This window comes from Dermochelys coriacea, chromosome 2 (assembly GCF_009764565.3).
Source record: "Dermochelys coriacea isolate rDerCor1 chromosome 2, rDerCor1.pri.v4, whole genome shotgun sequence".
In the NCBI taxonomy this organism is placed as follows: Eukaryota; Metazoa; Chordata; order Testudines; family Dermochelyidae; genus Dermochelys; species Dermochelys coriacea.
Genome location: NC_050069.1, coordinates 107,796,773 through 107,820,325, shown reverse-complemented (window position 1 = coordinate 107,820,325; position 23,553 = coordinate 107,796,773). Strand labels below are relative to the sequence as shown.

Below are 23,553 nucleotides of genomic sequence, written 5' to 3'. Positions count from 1 at the left end.
AGGCTAATTCCAGCAGTTAACAAGAATATCAGAGGAACAGTGGGGGGTGGGATGGGAGGGAGAAATACCATGGGGAAATAGTTTTACTTTGTGTAAAAAGAAAAGGAGTACTTGTGGCACCTTAGAGACTAACAAATTTATTAGAGCATAAGCTTTCGTGAGCTACAGCTCACTTCATCGGATGCATCCGATGAAGTGAGCTGTAGCTCACGAAAGCTTATGCTCTAATAAATTTGTTAGTCTCTAAGGTGCCACAAGTACTCCTTTTCTTTTTGCGAATACAGACTAACACGGCTGCTACTCTGAAACCTTACTTTGTGTAATGACTCATCCATTCCCAGTCTCTATTCAAGCCTAAGTTAATTGTATCCAGTTTGCAAATTAATTCCAATTCAGCAGTCTCTCTTTGGAGTCTGTTTTTGAAGCTTTTTTGTTGAAGTATAGCCACTCTTAGGATCTACAACCTATCCTGAAGGATGAGCCATCACTCTCACAGATCTTGGGAGACAGACCAGTCCTTGCTTACAGACAGCCCCCCAATCTGAAGCAAATACTCACCAGCAACCACACACCACACAGCAGAACCACTAACCCAGGAACCTATCCTTGCAACAAAGCCCGTTGCCAACTCTGTCCACATATCTATTCAGGGGATACCATCATAGGGCCTAATCATATCAGCCACACTATCAGAGGCTCGTTCACCTGCGCATCTACCAATGTGATATATGCCATCATGTGCCAGCAATGTCCCTCTGCCATGTACATTGGCCAAACTGGACAGTCTCTACGTAAAAGAATGAATGGACACAAATCAGACATCAAGAATTATAACATTCAAAAACCAGTTGGAGAACACTTCAATCTCTCTGGTCACTCGATCACAGACCTAAGAGTGGCTATACTTCAACAAAAAAGCTTCAAAAACAGACTCCAAGGAGAGACTGCTGAATTGGAATTAATTTGCAAACTGGATACAATTAACTTAGGCTTGAATAGAGACTGGGAATGGATGAGTCATTACACAAAGTAAAACTATTTCCCCATGGTATTTCTCCCTCCCACCCCACCCCCCACTGTTCCTCTGATATTCTTGTTAACTGCTGGAATTAGCCTACCTTGCTTGTCACCATGAAAGGTTTTCCTCCTCCCCCCCTCACCCCCCCCCCCCCCCCCCCCGCTGCTGGTGATGGCTTATCTTAAGTGATCACTCTCCTTACAGTGTGTATGAAAAACCCATTGTTTCATGTTCTCTGTATGTGTGTATATAAATCTCTCCTCTGTTTTTTCCACCAAATGCATCCGATGAAGTGAGCTGTAGCTCACGAAAGCTTATGCTCTAATAAATTTGTTAGTCTCTAAGGTGCCACAAGTACTCCTTTTCTTTTTGCGAATACAGACTAACACGGTTGCTACTCTGAAAGCTAAAGTTATAAAGAATGATGCATAATTATCACACATTTAAACAGCAGTTTGGGGAAACATCAAAAGCTATGAAAAGTGTAACTTATTTTTGCTGACAAATATTAATTGCTCCAATTTAACAATTTTTGAACCATTGTTAATAAGAAAAAATAGCACACTAATGTCTCAACAACATCTGTACAAAGTGGATGTTCTTCTAGACATAAAACAAATTCTTACACCGTAAGGGGAGGAAAGCAATTTTCCAAAGAGAACATTTATTATTAAATTTCTAAATTGCTGCCATGACACAGTGGGGAAGCAAATCAGAAGTTGCCTCCAGCAAGTCTGAAGTGTGATTAGTCTCTGCAGCTATTGGCTAATTGGAGTTCTACATTTGTTGTATTCCCTCTGGGTCTAAATCATTTTGTTTTATCAGAACCAGGCAGCCAGCATGGGATCCTCTGGGACATTGTAATGTCCTTGGAGCAGGCAAGCTTTCTTTTTTTTTTCTTCAGTGCAGTACAATGACAAAGGGATTCTGACAGTGATTTTCCATTGGTTATTCCTATACCAAAGCATAAAAGGTTGGGCAACCCTAAGTTATTTAGCTTATATTATATCTGGCATATACCAGGTTAGTCTGTCTTTTATAAATTGAGCTGAGGCTGTGAATGCTGCTTACAGATACATTTGATATGTGATCATTTGATCTGGAAATTAATGTGGCAGACAAAGTATACTGAAAATATGATGACCCCATTGGGATTTACACCAATCTGTAATTCCAAATTTTCACTGGTATAACCAAGACCGGAATCTGGTCCTGAGTGTTCAGGAACCTACATGATGTTATACTTCACCTAAGTACTCACCATTATCTTGAAGGATATAAGTTGTTGCTCTTATATTTTGCTTCACTTTTGTGGGTTTGTTAGAAAAATTGATCTTCTCTTGCGTCTGTTGTCTCTTTTCCTTTCTCTTTGGAGGCTGAGGAGATGACACCATGTCTCCTGCATCACGGGAGCCAACAGTAGATTTAGATTGGCGATCATTTCCCTAAGAAAAATAATTCAGAATTTTCATTGGTGAATACAGGATAGATTTTTTTTAAGGTTTCAAAGTAGCAGCCGTGTTAGTCTGTATTTGCAAAAAGAAAAGGAGTACTTGTCGCACCTTAGAGACTAACAAATTTATTTGAGCATAAGCTTTCGTGAGCTACAGCTCACTTCATCAGATGCATTCAGTGGAAAATACAGTGGGGAGATTTATATACACAGAGAACATGAAACAATGGGTGTTACCATACAGACTATAACGAGAGTGATCACTTAAGGTGAGCTATTATCAGCAGGAGGGGGGGGGAACCTTTTGTAGTGATAATCAAGGTGGGCCATTTCCAGCAGTTGACAAGAACGTCTGAGGAACAGTGGGAGGTGGGGGGGTGAAATAAACATGGAGAAATAGTTTTAATTTGTGTAATGACCCATCCACTCCCAGTCTCTATTCAAGCCTAAATTAATTGTATTTAATTTGCAAATTATCTATCAAGCATTCTTACAACTACAATACCCACCTGCTGAAGTGAAGAAACAGATTGACAGAGCCAGAAGAGAACCCAGAAGTCACCTACTACAGGACAGGCCCAACAAAGAAAATAACAGAACGCCACTAGCCATCACCTTCAACCCCCAACTAAAACCTCTCCAACACATCATCAAGGCTCTACAACCTATTCTGAAGGATGACCCATCACTTTCACAGACCTTGGGAGACAGGCCAGTCCTTGTTTACAGACAGCCCCCCAACCTGAAGTAAATACTCACCAGCAACCACACACCACACAACAGAACCACTAACCCAGGAACCTATCCTTGCAACAAAGCCCGTTGCCAACTGTGTCCACATATCTATTCAGGAGACACCATCATAGGGCCCAATCATATCAGCCACACTATCAGAGGCTCGTTCACCTGCGCATCTACCAATGTGATATATGCCATCATGTGCCAGCAATGCCCCTCTGCCATGGACATTGGTCAAACTGGACAGTCTCTACATAAAAGAATAAATGGACACAAATCAGATGTCAAGAATTATAACATTCAAAAACCAGTTGGAGAACACTTCAATCTCTTTGGTCACTCGATTACAGACCTAAAAATTGCAATTCTTCAACACAAAAACTTCAAAAACAGACTCCAACGAGAGACTGCTGAATTGGAATTAATTTGCAAACTGCATATAATTAACTTAGGCTTGAATAGAGACTGGGAATGGATGGGTCATTACACAAAGTAAAACTATTTCCCCAAGTTTATTCCCCCCCCCCCACCGCCCACTGTTCCTCAGACGTTCTTGTCAACTGCTGGAAATGGCCCACCTTAATTATCTCTACAAAAGGTCCCCCCCCAACCCCCACTCTCCTGCTGGTAATAGCTCACCTTACCTGATCACTCTCCTTACAGTGTATGTGGTAACACTCATTGTTTCATGTTCTCTGTGTATATAAATCTCCCCACTGTATTTTCCACTGAATGCATCCGATGAAGTGAGCTGTAGCTCACGAAAGCTTATGCTCAAAATAAATTTGTTAGTCTCTAAGGTGCCACAGGTTCTCCTTTTCTTTTTGCAATTTTTTTTAAGTTTCACTGTAAGCTACCTAACTCATAGTTTATACAGACAAATATAAAAACAGACATATTCACAAGCTACCAGTGCTTTTAGATGCTATCTAAAATAATCCAAGAAACCATAACCTTTCATAAACCTGTTGTCAACTCAAAAAAGAAAAAAGTCAGTTCATTTAACTCAATTAATGCTGTGAATTTCCTGAGGAAAATCAGGCATGCCCTCTTTGATACAAGATTCATTAATGTGAATTAATACATGCATACACACATAGCTGTATTTCCTGTATGCATATACATATATAAAGTCATTGGATGTTCATAACCAATGTGATTGGTAAATAATTGATCACATGACCAAAACTACATTTGTATGTTGTTCTCCTAAGTGGCAACAGCACAAATCAGAGGCACTGGCAGATATCTCACATTAGCACTGATGTTCTTCATTGTAGATACCCTGAAAGAGGCCAGCCACCCTGCTGCTTCTGAATCACCTCTCCATTTTGCCTCTAGAAACTAAGCTGTGGATCTGGCCTCATGTCTCCTTATGGAGACTTACCATGGCAAATTCAGACGACAAATTTGAAAGTCATCTTTGAAGGAAGGCAAAATGACACAATAATGCATATTAAAAGAATATCTAGAAGCTGATTTTCATAGGAGCCCAGTCCCTCACACCTCCCACAGACTTCATTTGGAGTTGTGTCAACCTAATAATTTTCTCTAATTAAGCAGCATGCACTTTTTCCCTTTAATTGACCACATTAAGTTTAACACAATCTTTAGCTTGAAAAAAATGTGACTTCCATGTGTTTTTTCCTTAGTTTAAACCAGTTCACAATAATTTTTATAAAAATTATACCATAAATATGTATGCAGCATACATTACATATCTCAGACACACACAATGCCATTTAGTTAAATCACAAAGGACAAGTAAATTCCACTTGGTACTTTCACTGGGTGCAGCTGTTTGAACAATTCAATCTATTTAAATCTTGGACACTAGAGGGCCCTGTAATTCTACAAAGTGCCAACATGGGCAGAATAGACAAGGACAGCACGTTTTTCCCCACTGCTGAAGTTGAGAAACAATACCTATCTTTAACATGGGTCTCAGGACTGACTTCACGACAATAACCTTTGCTTTAACAAAATTCCATACGTATTATGCACACTGGCATTTTTTTAAATAAAAGCAACAGGTTCATTGTGATTCTTCTGATTTTTATTTAGTCAATAGAAATGTCACCTTGTTTCATTTAAAGATAGCTTTTTAGTTTATTGAAGAATGAAGGATATAGCCACATTTCAACTTTTCTTTCAATGCCTACAAATTCCAAAATTCATAACATATTAGAGAGTGCTGGTCCAAATCAGCCACAGCAGCAAAACTTTAGGTGCCCATTAAGGCCAATGGAATTCCAATGATTTACACCAGCTGAGAATCCTGCCTCAGATAGATAATATCAATACTGTACATTCCTAGAAAGTCTTTACATATATTAAAATGTCTACTATGCACCAATGTGTCAATTGTGCATTTTTTAAATCTTGTCTGCGTTACTTCTCTACATGGGATACAACCATAAAGCAGATAAATTCTGAATGTTAGCCTTTATTCTTGTTACCTTCTTCCTTTTTTTTCCAGACTTGTTATGGTTAAATCAGATTAATAAAAAAAATGCTAGATTGCTGAAATTTACATACAGTGAACAAAACAAGGAAACTGAACTTTATACTGATGTTTGTATCTTCTATTGAATTTAAACTGAATTGAGTGGAGGCTTTTTTTTTCCAATTGTTTCATATTTTCTTTGTGTTCCATTAGGAGTTTTTTTGAGGGGTGGGGATGGGGATGGGGGGGAAATAGACTACAGGGTTTATGCTTATAGACTGATTTTCCACTCCCTTCAACTTCTGTGGTCATTTACCTCTGTGCACAGTGAATGCAAGCAGGGAATAAAATACTACCATTCTGATCTGGCAGCATTTTATACCCACTTTGCACAGATGTGCAGGTCAGTCTAGGTGATCATGATGGTCCCTTCTGGACCTAAAGTCTATGAGTCTGTGAGGTGTAAATGGCTATTCAGGGTGTAAGGCAGTAGAGAATCGGGCTGTGAAGGATTCCTAGAGCATTGGACAGGCAACTCTTTTACAACCTGATTCAAAACCCATTGAAGACCATGAAAAGACTCCCACTGTCTTCACTGGCCTTTGTATGGAGTCTTGATTGTGTATTTTCCTTTGTTGAATAAACTGAATTAAAAAAAGAGTCAAAACTTACAAGGATAGTTTACCAGAATTATGAGAAATATCTCAAAGCAACACTTGGTCTTTGGCTGTGTTTCAGAGATGAAGAGGCCATTACAGCAACAATATTTTCTGATATATCTTTTGTCTAATTGACATGTGAATAGTTCCATATTCTTCAAGCAGTAATAAATATACCACCAGGTGGCTCTGGGTTTTATTATCACACATTTAATTGAAACCCAAAGGACAGTGACTTTCCATCTGTTGGAATTAAGCACAGTTAGCAGCAAAAATCTTATTGTGACATTTGCTACTTACACTCTCTTTAGATTTTCGGGATCCCACAACAGGAGGCAGTGAAGAGGCTTTGGAACTGCAGAAACAAATAATACCTTAGGATTCTAAACACAGTCTATAATGTAAACACTATATGTGCCTTTATTATAATAAACAATGGTTTGTTTACCTAACTATGGCAACATAGTTAATTATTTTATTCAATCTACTATTTTACTAAGAAATCCCACTGATACCAATGTCAATTTCCTATTTACTAGGTTGCAGTTAAATGCCTAATCTTTAATTTATGCAAAGAAATGTATTGTAATTCCCATAATGTATACTTCAGTGGTTCTCAACCAGGGGTACGTGTACCCCTTGGGTATACAGAGGTCTTCCAGGGGGTACATCAACTCATCTAGATATTTGCCTAGTTTTACAACAGGCTACATAAAAAGCACTAGCAAAGTCAGTACAGACTAAAATTTCATACAGACAATGACTTGTTTATACAGCTCTATATACTATACACTGAAATGTAAGTACAATATTTATATTCCAATTGATTTATTTTATAATTATATGGTAAAATGAGAAAGTAAGCAATTTTTCAGTAACAGTGTGCTGCGACACCTTTGTATTTTTAAGTCTGATTTTGTAAGCAAGTAGTTTTTAAGTGAGGTGAAACTTGAGGGTACACAAGACAAATCAGACCCCTGAAAGGGGTACAGTAGTCTGGAAAGGTTGAGAAACACTGGTATACTATATATACTGAAAAATGTGAGGAGGTATTCTGTTAATCTGTGCAAGATCCCCGCCGCACCTATAATTCAGAGTATCTCCATTAACTTCAATGGAGCAATGCCGATTTACACTAGCTGACGAGCTAGCTCAATTTCCCTTAGGCTACATCTACACAATGAGATGTGGTGCGATTCCCCTGCTCGTGTACACATACTCCCGCTAGGTCTCATTGGTGGGTATGTACTTGGCACTGCCCAGCCATGCTTCCACTATCGCTACCTATGCTACCACAGCTACGCTGCTATTTATGCTCGTGCTAGCTCGATGAGAACTAGCGCAAGTATATGTACACAAACAGGGGCAATCACGCACCTAGCTCGTAGCATAGACATAGCCTTAGGTTATGCTTTGCGCTACCTTTCCATTAGTGCCTCAAAAATGTTTTTCCTAGAATATTTTGGGTTACTTTCACTAAAGTCAGCATGTATTGTCCTGGAGTTAATTTGTAAAATATGAAACAAATTCTTATATCACACCAGTTTCTCACTGGCACATGTCCAGTGATCTCAGTGGAATTATTCCTGGTCTACACCAGAGAAAGAGAGAGAATTGGGTACCAATTTTTCTAAAGAATTTAAAAGATCGGTCCAATTTTTAAACTACAGTGATCCATCAGATACCCATTATCAGCTCAATCTTGCAAACATTACCAGTGTAGTGCTTATTACCATATATAGTCCCATGGAATTCAATGGGACTACTAATCATATTTTTGCATCAAACCCCACAGTGTTCGTAGGATCAGGCCCTAAAAGAATACTCGTGTGAAGGGGCACTGTCTGGTCACTGGTGAACAAATGGTTATCTCCAGCTCAGCTCCCTTTTCTCCTTGCACAGGTAGTCAGGTGAAGGGCTGGAAGAGTGTGTAGTTGGGGAAAAAACAGAGTGGAGTGAGGGGGAAAGAATACCTTTAAGGAAGGTCATGCTCCACACCTGAGTCCTAGAACTGGCTTACAGCACCTTTTAAAAGAATGCATGCTCCGCACACCATAAAAAATATAGTGGCCCTCAGCCATTGTAAATCAGCATAGTTTCATTGAAGACCACAGAGCTATGTGGATTAACACCAGTAGAGGAAAAATCTGGATGGGGAGGGCTGAGCCAGAGAATCTGTGTGTAAATGGTACATAATCTCTCACTTTAATGGTACTTTTATAAGAGAAACACATCCTCCAGTTTCCTTCCTCTCTCTGCTAATATTGTTTGTCCCCTTTTCTTTCTTATGGACTTCAACACAGGTTTTTCAAAAAATATAAATAAAGGTCTGCTTCTGTGTTACATTTTGTGTGTCTCAAATAATGATTTGTGTTTTATTGAATTTGTTTTGTAAACACAATGACACAAGTAGTATGAAAACACACACACATACACACACATTAATAAAGAAAGCTTACCCCTGAGGTCTTCTTATTGTAGACTTGCTAAACAGTAGATCACCATAAGGCAACTTCTTAAACCTGTCTCTGCCCACTGCGACATAGAACTGCCCATTCTCCAGATCTGACCCACTCTGAACAAGTTTTCCATCTAAAGTATAAAGCCTGGCAAAACATTAATTGCAGTTTCAATTAGATTTCCTAAGTGCTTTGAAAAGCTAGAGTAACCTATCCATTTAAAAATCATGACTGATTCTTTTCATCCTTAATTTACTGGACTTCAAATGCAGAGCTATAACAGTTGTCATACAAATACCGCTATCCTCCCAAATAATCAAATACAAGGAAAGAAATATCCAAGTAACCACTCACATCTCAACTTGGATCAAGCCTCATGGTACTTGGGATCCAAGCAGGTGAGCAGAGAAATCAAATTTGGGATTGATTTGTAATGGGTGAACTGTGACAGCTAATGAAACAAGAACTATTGGGAGCAGATAGAGGGTTTCCTCTATCCAGTAACTGGAATAAGTATAAGAACTACTGGATTTCTGAATTTACAGAAACATTATTCTCACTATGCTCTGCTCTCTAGAGCTACATGTGATCTATTACACTGGCTCTCAACCTTTTTCATTCCAGGACCCTCTTTTCCATATCAGGATCCACTTCCTGTTCAGCTATATGGAAAAGGCAGGTAGGTCATCACCCCAAGATTCAGAACCCATTGTCTATTCATTTCAAGTGTGAACATAATTATGTGTAGTACTTTTATTCACACCGCGTATCTATGCTGGGTTGGGCTTTTTTTTGTTCTGGTGGGTATTGTTAATATATTATCAGGTCACTTTTACATTATAGTAGTGTTTCTCAAACTGGGGTCTGCAGACCCCTGGAGGTCCCCAAGCATGCCCCAGAAGGTCCATGGGCCCTGTTGATCAACTCCTCACCCTCTCTCCTGGCAGGGGGTCTCCATGCACTGCCCGCTACCCGGGCGCTGACTCTGCAGCTCCCATTGGCTGGGAACTGCAGCCAATGGGAGCTGTAGGGGTGGTGCCTGTGGGCAGAGGCAGTGTGCAGAGACCACTGGCCCCCCCACCTAGGAACCACTACCAGAGAGATGTGTCAGTCGCTTTCTGGAGCCACCTGAGTTCCCAGAGTCCCTCCCAGAGTCCACACCCTGCACTCCAACCCCCTAGTGAAAGCCTGATGAAAGTGAGTGAGGGTGGGGGAGAACGAGCGACAGAGGGAGGGGGGATGGAGTGAGCAGGGCCGGGGCCTCGGAAAAGTGGTGGGGAAGGGGCATGGCCTCAGGGAAGGGAGCAGGGCAAGGGGTGGCTTGAGGGTCCTCAAAAAATTTTAAATCAAAATGGAGGTCCTTGAGTTGCTAATGTTTGAGATCTACTGCATTATAGCCAAGGAACTGTATGTAAAAACAATTAAAATACCAAGATCTTATGTCTGTTGTACCAGAGGAATCTTTACCATAATAATCTCGGTATACAAAGTAACAGATTATTGTGTCTACACATGCATTTACTGAAGGTGAAGGAAGAAACTTGTTGCTTGCGGGTTTCTATTTCTCTTCTGTCAGAATCACCTTATTTCCAAGTCTCTGATTTTATACAAGAAAGATCACAAGGGGGTGGGGGGAATCACTCTACACTGACCAGGTTCTACCCTGTGTAGCACATTCCACAACTCAACAACAGGAGCATGTTTAAATAATTAAATTTACATTCAAACATCTGTATTTAAGAAGCCTTCTAGAGGGCATGTGCATGTTATCCACAAAGAGCATGTGCAACAACTGGATGCACAATATACTGACACAAGCAAATATTAGTTTCTCAACAAGTCCACCTCAACAAGCTTTTTCCCAAATGATATATGTGCAAGATGACAGAGCGGAGCAAAGTCAGAAAGTTCTGTATTTTATAAAAGAGAAAAAGCTACTTTTCCCCATAATTTTTTGTACACTAACTTCCAACAGTCAGTATTAGTCAGATGAATCCATTGCCCTTAGAGGCCAGACACACACTTGGTTTAATCTTGCATGAAATTAAAAAAAAAAAGGCGCAATTTGCAAAAACACTCTGACATATTTCTGTAACCCATAATGCATTATTAATCCCCCATATGTGGAAGTTCCTCAGTTTTCTAGGTATAACAAATTGTATACTAACATAGGCAACTTTTTTGTTCTATTTTATATGAATACCAATCTCAGCTTTTAAAAAATAAGAATGACTTTGCTGTTTCCTTGCATATCTTGTATGTCTTCCCAAATGCACTTCCATTACTACAAAGTATACTTAGTGATTATTTTTAAACACAAACATTTCATGGTAATGGCAGCACTTGAAAAAACACTTATGCTTCATTGCCACATAAAAGCCACCAGTAACGATGAAACCACATTAATGAGCAAACAAGCTCACAAAGACAAGGAAACTTAAAATCAATAAGGAAACTCATTTCTGAATTCACCTCATTGTGTTTGTTAGACCATGCACTGTTTGGAGAACCCTGGAACACAGGAAAATTAATGTAATTTAGGAAACAGAATTCTCCCATATAAATGTCAGTGGGTGTGAGTATGGGTGTATTAAATAGATCTTTAACTTTGTCTAATGTATACTTTTGTGCTTTAAATGCCATTTTTGTTGTTCTTTTTCAATGTTGTCAGCCTAATGAACCACCTGAAAACCTTAACAACAAATATCTGGCAGCCTCTAGTTAAGTTTCTCACTAAAAATAACAAAGCCTAATAATTGAATTAAACATAATCAGCTGTTTAAAGTGAAAACAATAGCAACAATGCATTTAACAAAGGAACATGATTAAAAAAAATTATTAGACCTGCCAAGTATCACATACGTTGTGTGACATTCATGCCTACAGCTTTTTCCCCATCCACCCAGTCATAACTGCTCACAGCCCAGCTGGTTTCTCATGTATCCCTGTTAGGCATCAGAGATACTTTTGCAGTGATTCCTTCTGGGGGATGCTGTGAGGGCCTCACTCTCTGCTTCCCTTCCTGCATCTGAGCCAGAGGTGGTGGCAGGGACATAAAGTGAAGCACTGGTGCCTAGGGTCCTTGCCTTCCACAAACTTGCCCACCCATCCAGCTGCTTCAGGCTCCCAATTACCATCTTCCTCTTCCCCTCACCTTGCCTACATATGCCTCACATCATCACCAACTCCCCCAACCAACTCACGTGTCCTGGCATACACCCCTCCCCCCCATAGCACACTTTCCCCCTCACCTCCAGGCACCCTGTACCTCCCCACCAGAGGCCCCTCAGGCACAGGCGATTCATGGTGGGGGGGCATAGAGGGTCAAATGGTCCCCTTCCAGATTTTTGCTTGGTCTGCTGGGTGGAGAGAGAGGGGCTCTGTCCTTCTCCCACTGCACCAGTCCCCCAGCACACTTGGCCCCTGTCCCTGGCAGCCGGGCCCAGGTGGGGAGCAGAGAAGGCAGGACCAGCCACTTCCCACACCCACCACTCCGGGTCACTGCTCTGTGCAGCACGGCGGCAGCCTGCAAGAGCCTGGGTGGGGAGACGGCAGCAGTGGGCCACCCCCACCTCGGGCCCGGCTGCTGGGGACAGGGGTGGAATGTGCCAGGGGGCAGGCGCAGCAGGAGAAGGACAGAGTCGTCCCCCTCCCGGAGGTAACTCTGGTTGGGCTGGGAGAGCGTGGTCAGGGCCGTCCCTAGCTATTCTGGGGCCCTACACAGCACCCCCCGCGGGGGGAGTTGGTGAGGGGACTGGCTCCAGGCCTCCGTGGGGGGGGCTGGCTTGGGGGGGCAGGCGGCGCAGCTGGGGCCGGGTCACTACACTTCCCACAGCCAGTGAGTGCAGGCCCAGCCCTGCTTCAGTCCTCAGGGACGGGAAGAAGTGGGGAAGGGGCAGGGCTGGGGTGGAGCAGAGGTGGGAAGAGGCGGGGCTGGGGCAGAGCAGGGGCGGGGGCCTGGGGAAGAGGTGGGGCAGGGGCTGGATCAGCATGCTGCGTACTTTGCATATGGGTAAGGATGGCCCTGAGCATGGTGGCCCCAGGTTGGGGTCAGTGCAGGAGAGGTTGCTGGGCAAAGGAGACACATGGGGCGGTCACATGTCCTCTGCCTTAGATTGTGCCCCTCCTGCCAGCATTAGGAGGCATGAGTCGTTTACGTCAGGTACTGCAGATAGGTTCCCAGCTACCTCTCTCATAGACTCCCCTTCTTCCACTGCTCTACACATATTTGTTTGTGATTCCCCTCCTTCCTGCGCCTGCCCCCGCTCCTGGGGAGTGTGGCAGGAAGAATCAGTGACTTGATAAATGCCATGCATGAAACTGCACAGAACTTGGCAGCTATGTTGTTAATGATGCGGAAAAGAAAAACACCACACATGTAGTGTCATTCTCATAATTTTGTTTTCTCTTGTTTAATAAGAAGTTATATCTTTCTGGCATCAATGGTCTCACAGGATGACAACTCAGTGACTATAAACCACAGCAATTAATTTGTAACTTATTAAGGAACAATGATCACTTTACTAACTTATTTAATATGTACTCCTAGCATTTTAAGGAACAGAATATGAAAACTAGGTTAATAGGAAACCAGAAGAGGAAAACACTGAATGGTTGAAATGCATAGGCGCCAACTCCGTGGGTGCTCCAGGGCTGGGGCACCCACAGGGAAAAAATGCTGGGCGCTGAGCACCCACCGGCAGCTTCCCTATCAGCTCTCCCACACCCTCTTCCAGTGCCTCCTGCCCGCCAGCGGGCCCAGCGAATCAGCACCTCCCCATCCTTCCCCCTGCCTCCCACGATCAGCTGTTTCACAGCGCCCCGGAGGCTTTGAGGTGGGAGGGGAGAGGAGCGAGGACACAGTGCGCTCAGGGGAAGGGGCGGAACTGGGTGGGAAGAGGTGGGGCGGAAGTGGAGTGAGGGCGGGAAGAGGCAGGGTGGTGGTGGGGCCTTCAGGGAAGGGACGGAGTGGGGGGGGCCTGGGGCAGAGCCAGGGGTCGAGCACCTCCAGCACTTAGGAAAGTCGACGCCTGCGATGTCATGTGCATTTTTATCATCTATTATTGAAAATAACACAAAACACTGAACTGCAACCATAGTTACCTATAGAATAATTTATACCTTACTGCACATAATTTGGTTATTTGTTTCATCAAGTAGTGACATCAAACTATGAGAGCAAAGTTCTAATGGTTTATTCATTTCAAAACAACCTGGAGGTGGAAACAGAGGGCCAGATCTTCAGCTGGTAAAAAGTGACATCACTTCACTGGAGCTACAATTTACACCTGCTGAGGATCTGACCGAGAGAGGTGTCATGTATGTATACATCTATTTTACTGTATATAACATCTTCGATGTCCCAAAAAACACTGCTTTGTGAATCTAGTGATGTTGACAGAAACATGGGGCTGGGAATGATGGAACTGGATGGAAGCTAGCTGGCGGAGAGTCAGCCCACACAAGACTGAGGTTACACAGCGGGGGAGACTTTTTCAACTCCTATTATTTTGGGGGGAGTTTCTCTTTTTGTGATACAGCTTTACAACCTGGCAGTCTTACTGACTTCCACCTGCTCCAGAATGGTTTAGTAAGCAACAGTTGCAAAGAGTGCTTCACTGGTACAGGGCTGTGACCTTTTCTCTCAGATGGCAGCCTGCTTACTTCACAGCGTTTCCCACTGAGAACACATTTAATCTGTGCTCAAGGACTTGAACTGGCTCCCAAATCATTTCCAAGTGCAATTAAAGGTGATGATTTTAAGCTTTAAAGCCCTAAATGATATGGGAACTACCTACCTGAGCGATCATCTCTCTCCTAATCGATATTGTGTCAACAGAGATGAGCTGAGATGCTTGTATAACTTTGGAACCTGCTTCCCACCTTGGTCTGACAGAGATTGAGCTGGATGACTTTCTGAGCATACTGTAGGGCCCAAGTCATCAGAAAATGGTGGGTTGTGGATAGAGCTGGTTGAAAGAAATTAGGTGGGCCAGTTTCCCATTGAAAAATGCTGGGTTTTTTAATTGAAATATTTTGTGGGAACATATCAATTTTGATAAAACATTTTATGACAAAAGTCAAAACGTTTCATTTCAACAATGTTAAAATATTATATTTTGACTTTGTTTTTTTTATTTTGTTTTGATTTTGTTACATTAAATATTAATGTTAATAATATATTGTCCTTATATATTATATTTTAAATTCTATATGTCGAAACTATGAAGCTAAAACAAACCACTTCAACTGTACTGAATCATCTTTTTTTGGAACTTTCATTTAAGTGGAAATTCAAAACTTCAGATTTTCATTCTGATTAGGAACAATTTTTTTCAAAATGTCAGAATTTCCTGTGGAACAGAAATTCAGTTTCCAACCAGCTCTATTTATAGAGATTTAAAGATATGTCAATATGTAAAGTATATATTATAAATATACAACTTCCCCATACCTGTGCACAGCTCCACTTCTGAGGGTTACTTTTTCTGTCACCATTTCAAGAACATGATCCCATTGATTTAGTGTTTTTCTAGGAATGAAGAGGCGCACTGCTGGATTTATAAGGTCTCCATTAGCAATCAGACTGGAAGAATAAAGGAAAGTTAAATAATGTGTAGCTGTCTTTAAATAAAACTCAATAGAAACAAGAAAAAGACAATGGTGGATTACCTCCCCTAACTGAAAATCCTACTTACAAAATAGTGCATGGCTCTTGAAGTGGTTTTCGAAACCGTGCTGACACATTGATTCTACTGTGAGTAACTGGCTTCACCTGGAAGGACAAAAGTATATTGTCATTTATTCTGACTTTATCTTAAGACAGGATTTCAAAAAAAAATTATTTCATTTTATTTTTATCTAAATCCTCTTTTTCCAGCAGTAGGTTTAACTAACTTCACACTACTGCCATCTGGCACTAAGTACCCTCTGTGGTACAACAGCATACTATAATGACTCGGGCCCTTCTTGAGAGAACTATATTAGGTTATAAAACTTGACCTTTTGCCTTCATGAAAACCTTATGCCCACCCCCCACCCTTAAAAAGATTTCCTCCTATCCCTCCCAATATGCAGGTCTATGTCGCCATAAGCATACACTGCCACAAAATCTGTACTGAAGTTCATAGCTCTGCAGATGCCATAACTGACTTGTCAGTAAGTGCTGCTGAGTCAAACAAGGGTCAGCCTCCCAAACTTCATCCCTGACTTCTGACAGTGTTTCTGTCTTCGTTCTCATAGTTCATGCCTACTGGTTCGGAAAGTCAAATCTGTATCTTCAATTCAGTATAATAGTTAAGTATCTCTAGGCCTCAGAGTTTAATAAATATTTTGCTCTTATACAGCCCTTTTCATCCAGCTCTTTTTATTATCAAAGCTCTTTACAAAGCTCTTGGTAAGTACGAGCCTCGTTTTACAGATGGGAAAAGGCACACAGAGGTTAAATGACCTACTCAAGTAGAAGCTTGTGGCATTCAAAATAGAACACAGGCTGCCTGATCTCCAGATATCAGCATTAATCACTAGACCATGCTGCCCCCCTTTTTAATAAACACTTTGTTCAGAGTGCTCAGTAGTCACGACATTAATATTGAATAGAAAGTTATCTAGTGCTAGGTTTCCATATGGCATTCATCACTTTCTTTCAAATTTTCAAGTAAAAAAAATAAACACATAAAAGGTAAACACATCTTCTTCCCCCCCAAAAATCAACTAAAGGGAAGACTTTAAATTTACTATAATTCACAAATCATTGAGCCAGGTGGGCTGAGAAAAGCCCAAACAAACATCCAAAAATAAAGGAAATGTATTTACAATCTCACAATACCCCAAGAAAGAGTTACAGGTTTGAAGGATTCAACATACCATACTCACAAATAGAAACATGCTTTGCAATACTTATATAGTTAGCACAGGTTACATGCCCAATCGTAGGATGAAAAATAGTCCATGCTTTAGTCCCTTATAAGCTTTATCAGTCCTCGTCCACACATAAAAGTTGCATCCATTTAATTAATAAGCCTCATTTCAACTTGGGGAAAACTACCATTTACATCTTCAAATGGCTTTACAAACAAAAATTAATTCAACCTGAAAATGCCCTATAAGTATTATCATCTGCCTTGTAGAGATTGGAAAACTGACAAAGAGGTTAAGGGACCTGCCAGATAGTCACAAATTTTAGGGTCAGGAGAGGTTATTATGACCATCTAGCCCAACGGTCTCAAACTCAAATGATCACAAGGGCCACATGAGGATTAGTATATTGGCCCGAGGGCCGCATCACTGACATCCCCTCCCCCCGCTGCCCCCGGCCCCGCCCCCACAATACCCCTTCCATGAGGCCCCACCCCTGCCCCACATCTTTCCATCCCTTCCTTGCCCCCATTCCAACCCCTTCCCTGAAATCCCCACCCCAACTCTACCCCCTCCCTGCCCCCAGGGGGTGCAGGAAAGGTGCGGGATGTGGCAGGGGCTCAGGGCAGAGAGTTGAGGTGCAGGAGATGTGCATGGTGCGGCAGGGGGCTCAGGGCAGGGAGTTGGGGTGTGGTGTGCAGGACGGGTGAGGGGTGCAGCAGGGGGTCAGGGTGCAGGGTGTGGCAGGGGGCTCAGGGCAGGGGACTGGGGTGCAGGAAGGGTGCGGGGTGCAGCGGGGGCTCAGGGCGGGGGTTAGGGTGCAGGAGGGCTGTGGGGTGTGGCAGGAGGCTCAGGGCAGGGGGTTGGGGTGCAGGAGGGGTTCAGAGGGCAGGCTTCAGCGCGGTGTGCACTGGGGGTAGGGCAGACTCCCTGCCTGCCCGCCTGCCCTTCCCAGGCACTGCTCCGGGCAGTGGCCGGAACCTGGGGGAGGTGGGACAGACGGCTGTGTGTATTGCTCTGGCCACTCCTCCAGGTACCTCCACCGAAGCTCCCACTGGCCACGGTTCTCCATTCCCGGCCAATGGGAGCTGTGGGGGGCAGTGCCTAGAAGCAAGGGCAACACACAGATCCCTGTGCCCTCCCCCCCCAGGTTTCGGCTGCTTCCCGGAGCAGCGCAGGAGCAAGGCAGGCAGGCAGGGAGCCTGCCCTGCCCCCGGTGCGCGCCAGGCCAGAGCCGTTCTAGGTAAGCACTGGGGGGAGTGTGGGGAGCTGGCGGGCTGCAGAAAATAACCTTGCGGATCACGTGTTTGAGACCCTTGATCTAGTCTGATGTCCTGCATAACACAGGCCAGATAACCTCATCCAGTTATCTCTGCATCAAGCCAATATTTAGAATCACAGAACTGGAAGGGACCTCGAGAGGTCATCCAGTCCAGTCCCCTGCACTTAAGTATTATCCCAGGACTAAGTATTATCTAGACTATCCCTGACTGGTATTTGTCCAACTTCCTCTTAAAAATCCACAATGATGGAGATTCCACAACCTCCCTAGGCAATTTATTCCAGTGCTTAACCACTCTGACAGTTACAAATTTTTTCCTAATATCCAACCTAAACCGCCCTTGCTGCAATTTAAGCCCATTGCTTCTTGTCCTATCCTCAGAGGTTAAGAAGAACAATTTTTCTCCCTCCTCCTGGTAACAACCGTTTATGTACTTGAAAACTGTTATCATGTCCCCTCTCAGTCTTTTCTTCTCCAGACTAAACAAACCCAATTTTTTCAATCTTCCCTCATAGGTCATGTTTTCTAGACTTTTAATCATTTTTGTTGCTTTTCTCTGGACTTTCTCCAATTTCCTGAAATGTGGCACCCAGAACTGGACACAATACTCCAGTTGAGGCCTAATCAGCGTGGACTAGAGCGGAAGAATTACTTCTTGTGTCTTGCTTACAATACTCCTGCTAATACATCCCAGAATGATGTTTGCTTTTTTTGCAACAGCATTACACTGTTGACTCAGATTTAGCTTGGGATCCACTATGACCCCCAGATCCCTTTCCGCAGTACTCCTTCCTAGGCACATTTCTCATTTTGTATGTGTACAACTGATTGTTCCTTCCTGAGTGGAGTACTTTGCACTTATCCTTATTGAATTTCATCCTATTTACTTCAGACCATTTCTCCAGTTTGTCCAGACCATTGTGAATTTTAATCCTATCCTCCAAAGCTCTCGCAACTCCTCCCAACTTGGTATCGTCCGCAGACTTTATAGGTGTACTCTCCATGCCATTATCTAAATCATTGATGAAGATATTGAACAGTACCAGACCCAGAACCAATCCCTGCGGGACCCCACTCGTTATGCCCTTCCAGTATGACTATGAACCACTGATAACTACTCTCTGGGAATGATTTCCCAACCAGTTATGCACCCACCTTATAGTAGCTCTATCTAGGTTGCATTTCCCTAGTTTGTTTATTAGAAGGTCATGCGACACAATATAAAAAGCCTTACTAACGTCAAGATATACCACATCTACCACTTCCCCCCATCAACAAGGCTTGTTACCCTATCTAAGAAAGCTATCAGATTGGTCTGCCACAATTTGTTCTTAACAAATCCATGCTGACTGTTACTTATCACCTCATTATCTTCTAGGTGTTTGCAAATTGATTGCTTAATTATTTGCTCCATTATCTTTCCGGGTACAGAAGTTAAGCGAACTAGTCTGTAATTACCCGGGTTGTCCTTCTTTCCCTTTTTATGGATGGGCACTGTATTTGCCCTCTTCCAGTCTTCTGGAATGTCTCCTGTCTTCCATGATTTTTCAAAGATAATTGCTAATGGCTCAGATATCTCCTCAGTCAGCTCCTTAAGTATTCTACGATGCATTTCATCAGGCCCTGGTGACTTGAAGACATCTAACTTGTTTAAGTAATTTTTGACTTGCTCTTTCCCTATTTTAGACTCTGATCCTACCTCATTTTCACTGGCATTCACTATGTTAGACATCCAATCGCCACCAACCTTCTTGGTGAAAACCGAAGCAAAGAAGTCATGAAGCACCTCTGGCATTTCCACATTTTCTGTTATTGTCTTTCCCCCTCATTGAGTACTGGGCCTACTCTGTCCTTGGTCTTCCTCTTGCTTCTAATGTATTTCTAGAATGTTTTCGTCTTACCCTTTATGTCCCTAGTTAATTTGATCTCATTTTGTGCCTTGGCCTTTTTAATTTTGTCCCTACATACTTGTGTTATTTGTTTATATTCATCCTTTGTAATTTGACTGAGTTTCCACTTTTTATAGGACTCTTTTTTGAGTTTTAGATCATTGAAGATCTCCTGGTTAAACCAAGGTGATCTCTTGCCATATTGCCTATCTTTCCTATGCAGTGGGATAGTTTGTTCTTGTGCCCTTAATAATGTCTCTTTGAAAAACTGCCAACTGTCTTCAGTTGTTTTTCCCCTTAGACTTGCTTCTCATGCAATTTTACCTACCAACTCCCTGAGTTTGCTAAAGTCTGCCTTCTTGAAATCCATTGTCTTTATTGTGCTGTTCTCCCTCCTACCATTCCTTAGAATCATGAACTCTACCATTTCATGATCACTTTCACCCATGTTGCCTTCCATTTTCAAATTCTCAACCACTTCCTCCCTATTTGTCAAAATTAAATGTAGAACAGCCTCCCCCCCTAATTTTCTGGTTTATCTACAGCATATCTTTTAGAAAAACATCCAGTATTGATTTAAAGACTTCAAGAGATGGTAAATTGTTAGGTAACACATAGTTAAGTAAATTGTTCCAATGGCTAGTTAAATGTGCTGACTTTAAACTGTGCATCTTGTTTCTACTCTGAATTTCTCTAGCTTCACCTTCCAGTCATTGGCTCCTGTTATGTATTTGTCTGCTAAATTAAAGATCCTTCTCTATCAGAAATGTTCTCCCCACATAGGTATTTATAGAACGTGATCAAGTTACCTCTTAACCTTCTCTTGGATAAACTAGAATTAGCTACTTTTGTCTCTCCCCGTAAGGCAGGTTTTCCAAAGTGTGGACACCAGAACTGGACACAGTATTCCAGTAATGGTCTCATTAAGACAGTATACATTATACATCTCCCTGCTTCTACTCGATATTCCCCTTAGACATCCAAAGATCACATTTGCTGTCTTAATCACCACATCACACTGTTGAATTCATTCAGGGTGAATAAATGGGCCCAAGTCAAAGGTTTTAACATGATCCTGTAACTGTCCAACACTAAACAGTTTTAAACAAGGTTTGGTACACAGAGACTTCAGTCTGCTTTTGTACCATGGCAAACATGCCATTAAAAATCTTGTAACCCTTTATTAAAAATACTAAAAAGAAGGAAAAACAGTTATAGCATTTGAAATGTTAAGTAAGGTTTTCGTTTAAGCATCCATCATTCCCTATCACTTTAACTGTAGAGAGCCTTTAGAAGGGGGCGGGAGGGAAACCTTGTTTGACAGTCTATCAGATAATATTAAAGTTGGTAATAACTGTCCTTTTGGGGAGAAGAGAAGCCGTTAGTTGAAATGGGCTGGAGCTGTTGTTAAAGTCCGATCCCATTTCCTAAAAGGCAAAACAAGACACATGCAAAAGGGTAGAGAAAAGAAAAGCAAAGATAAAAAATCCAGCTTCTGTCTTTGATGTTGACTCTCACTTGCAATCTCACTGCTGGAGAAACCCTGGCATGGTGCATGGTCTTATCAGCCACTTCTGAGACCTGGCAAATTGTACCAGCATCAGGCCATTTACAGCATTGCTTTTAGCTGCCTCTTTCTATTAGCAGGCTTAAAGCAAGTTGTGAAATACGCCATCTTGGCTGGCTAAGCCAGACTTCTTAGACAGAAGGCAAAAGGAGAGAGATAGTAAAAGAGAAGAAATAAGGCAGGGAATGAAAAGAACACATGAGATGGGGGAGAAGGGAGGTGACAAAATCTCACATCCCAGGTTGTGTTTGGGATTTAGTTGGAGCTGGTGGAGGTGGCAATGCCATCTGGTACCTCTCTCTGGCCTACTCTGGTCAGAACATCTCTCAGGATTTGGACAAAGAAGGTACAGGGTCCCAGGAGAAAGTGGAAGTGGTAGTCATGATGGTGAAACTCATTCTTTTCCTTCTCTCGTCTCTTAGTCAGTCAGCGTCATGGTAGGCCCTCTGCTTCACCTCCACTCATCCATCCATATTTTCCCCCCAAACTCTCTTTTTGAGGAAAGTCCCATCCCCTCATTATTTTGTCCACCAATTAGGCCTAATTTCTGACACACCAATTTTGGTTGATTGATTTCTGGTTCCACACTTTTCTTCTTTTCCAGACATAATCTTAACAAAGACCATTAGTTATAACAGTAGGCCTTTTGGTTTAGGCTAATTCAGTCTGCCTCGCCTTTGCACCTTTTCCACATCAAAATTTGTTGTTGTAGGTTATTTTGACACTTATAAACTATCTCACAGCTTTTACAGTTGCGCTCATGATTAAGATAAATTTGTAGGCCCAATTATCACAACAGAGTTTATGGCAGATAATTATTGATTCTGATCTGCAAATTGCTTTCAGAGTCACTACTTTCCAAAATACAGTCCCATCATCCTATATATACACCCTTTGTTCACAAATGTATGACCTTGCATTTGGCTGTATTAAAACACAAATTGTTCAAGTAAGCCCACTTTACCAAGCAACCCAGATAATTCTGTAGAATTGACTTGGCCATATCATTACCGCTGCACCAATTATTGTATCATCTGCAAACTTTACCAGCAATGATTTTATATTTTCCTCCAGATTATTGATAAAGATTTTGAATAGCATCAGGCTATTCGAGTAAGGAAGGAACTTTACGAGAAGCACCCCCTATGGATGATGATTCCCCATTTGCAATCACTTTTTGAGATCTATCAGTTAGCCAGTTTTTAAACCATATAATATGTACTTCATTGACATTGTATATTTGTCTGTTATATTTATACGGATACATTTGTCAGCCAAATTAGTCAATGGTAGAGCTTGGATTAGAACTCAGAAATTCTTGGCTCTATGTTTAATCAACCAGTTCAGAACTGTCACTCAATCTCTGCACATTTTCAGGTAGCCCATTGCTTAGAATTGCATGTTTTGCTATGAAAGGATGGAGACTCGGGATGTTAGTCACCAAGGGTCATTTCTTGAGAGATTCTAAGCATGTGTAACCCTTTGATTTTTTGCACTGGGGATGGGTAGAGGGAGGGGAGAGGATTTGCCTTGCCATAGCAGGGGTCTGAGGGCTCAAAGATTCCATTTCCCAAACCTGCAGAACTCTTGGGATACACCACAGATGGGGTATTCTGTGTAATGACCACTCTCCATAATTGTCCTGTCCCCTTCAGCCCATTTAACACTGACTGCTCATCACCACCACTGCTGCCTCAGAAATGGTTTTCAAACTATGGGGCAGGCCTCCCAAGGGAGGCACGAGCTGTGTGCTTTATTTATTGTTGTTGTTGTTATGAGCTCTGGCTGTCAGCCCCAGGTATCTGGGGCTCATGCAGACGGGCTGTGCACACCTGAGAGACAGGGATAAAGGGGACAGCCAGAGCTCTGCCACCTGAGCTCTCTTGCCTCCCCCCTCCTCCCCAATTCCTCATTGGGAGGTAGTGGGGCTCCAGCTGTCAGCCCCGAGGTGGCAGCAGCACAGAAATAAGGATTCAATGGGACGCTAAGGCTGCTGTGAAAAGTGGTGGTATGTATACTGGGGTGGGCGTGGGGGGCGGATGTGTAAATGATTACAGACACAAAGAAGGGGGGCCCAATCAAAAAAGTTTGAGAACCACTGCCCTAGAGGGGCATGTCCACACCCTGGAGGAGTAAGCAGTGTAAATGACCTCAAACTGTCTGCAGTAATTGATGCTATTTTGGC

At 42.3% G+C, this 23,553-nt stretch overlaps 1 protein-coding gene across 3 annotated transcripts in view; it reads right to left on the bottom strand.

Annotated features, from left to right (window-relative positions):
* Positions 1-23,553, bottom strand: part of DCDC2 (doublecortin domain containing 2) — a 140,897-nt gene that overhangs the window by 87,019 nt on the left and 30,325 nt on the right. For all 3 annotated transcript variants that reach the window (XM_038391289.2, XM_043508309.1, XM_038391290.2), the window contains 5 exons: positions 15,472-15,548; positions 15,228-15,359; positions 8,774-8,920; positions 6,615-6,669; positions 2,280-2,463 (listed from right to left, as the gene is read on the bottom strand). In XM_038391289.2, coding sequence (XP_038247217.2) covers positions 2,280-2,463; positions 6,615-6,669; positions 8,774-8,920; positions 15,228-15,359; positions 15,472-15,548 — 595 coding nt within the window. The remainder of the gene's footprint in view (positions 1-2,279; positions 2,464-6,614; positions 6,670-8,773; positions 8,921-15,227; positions 15,360-15,471; positions 15,549-23,553) is intronic.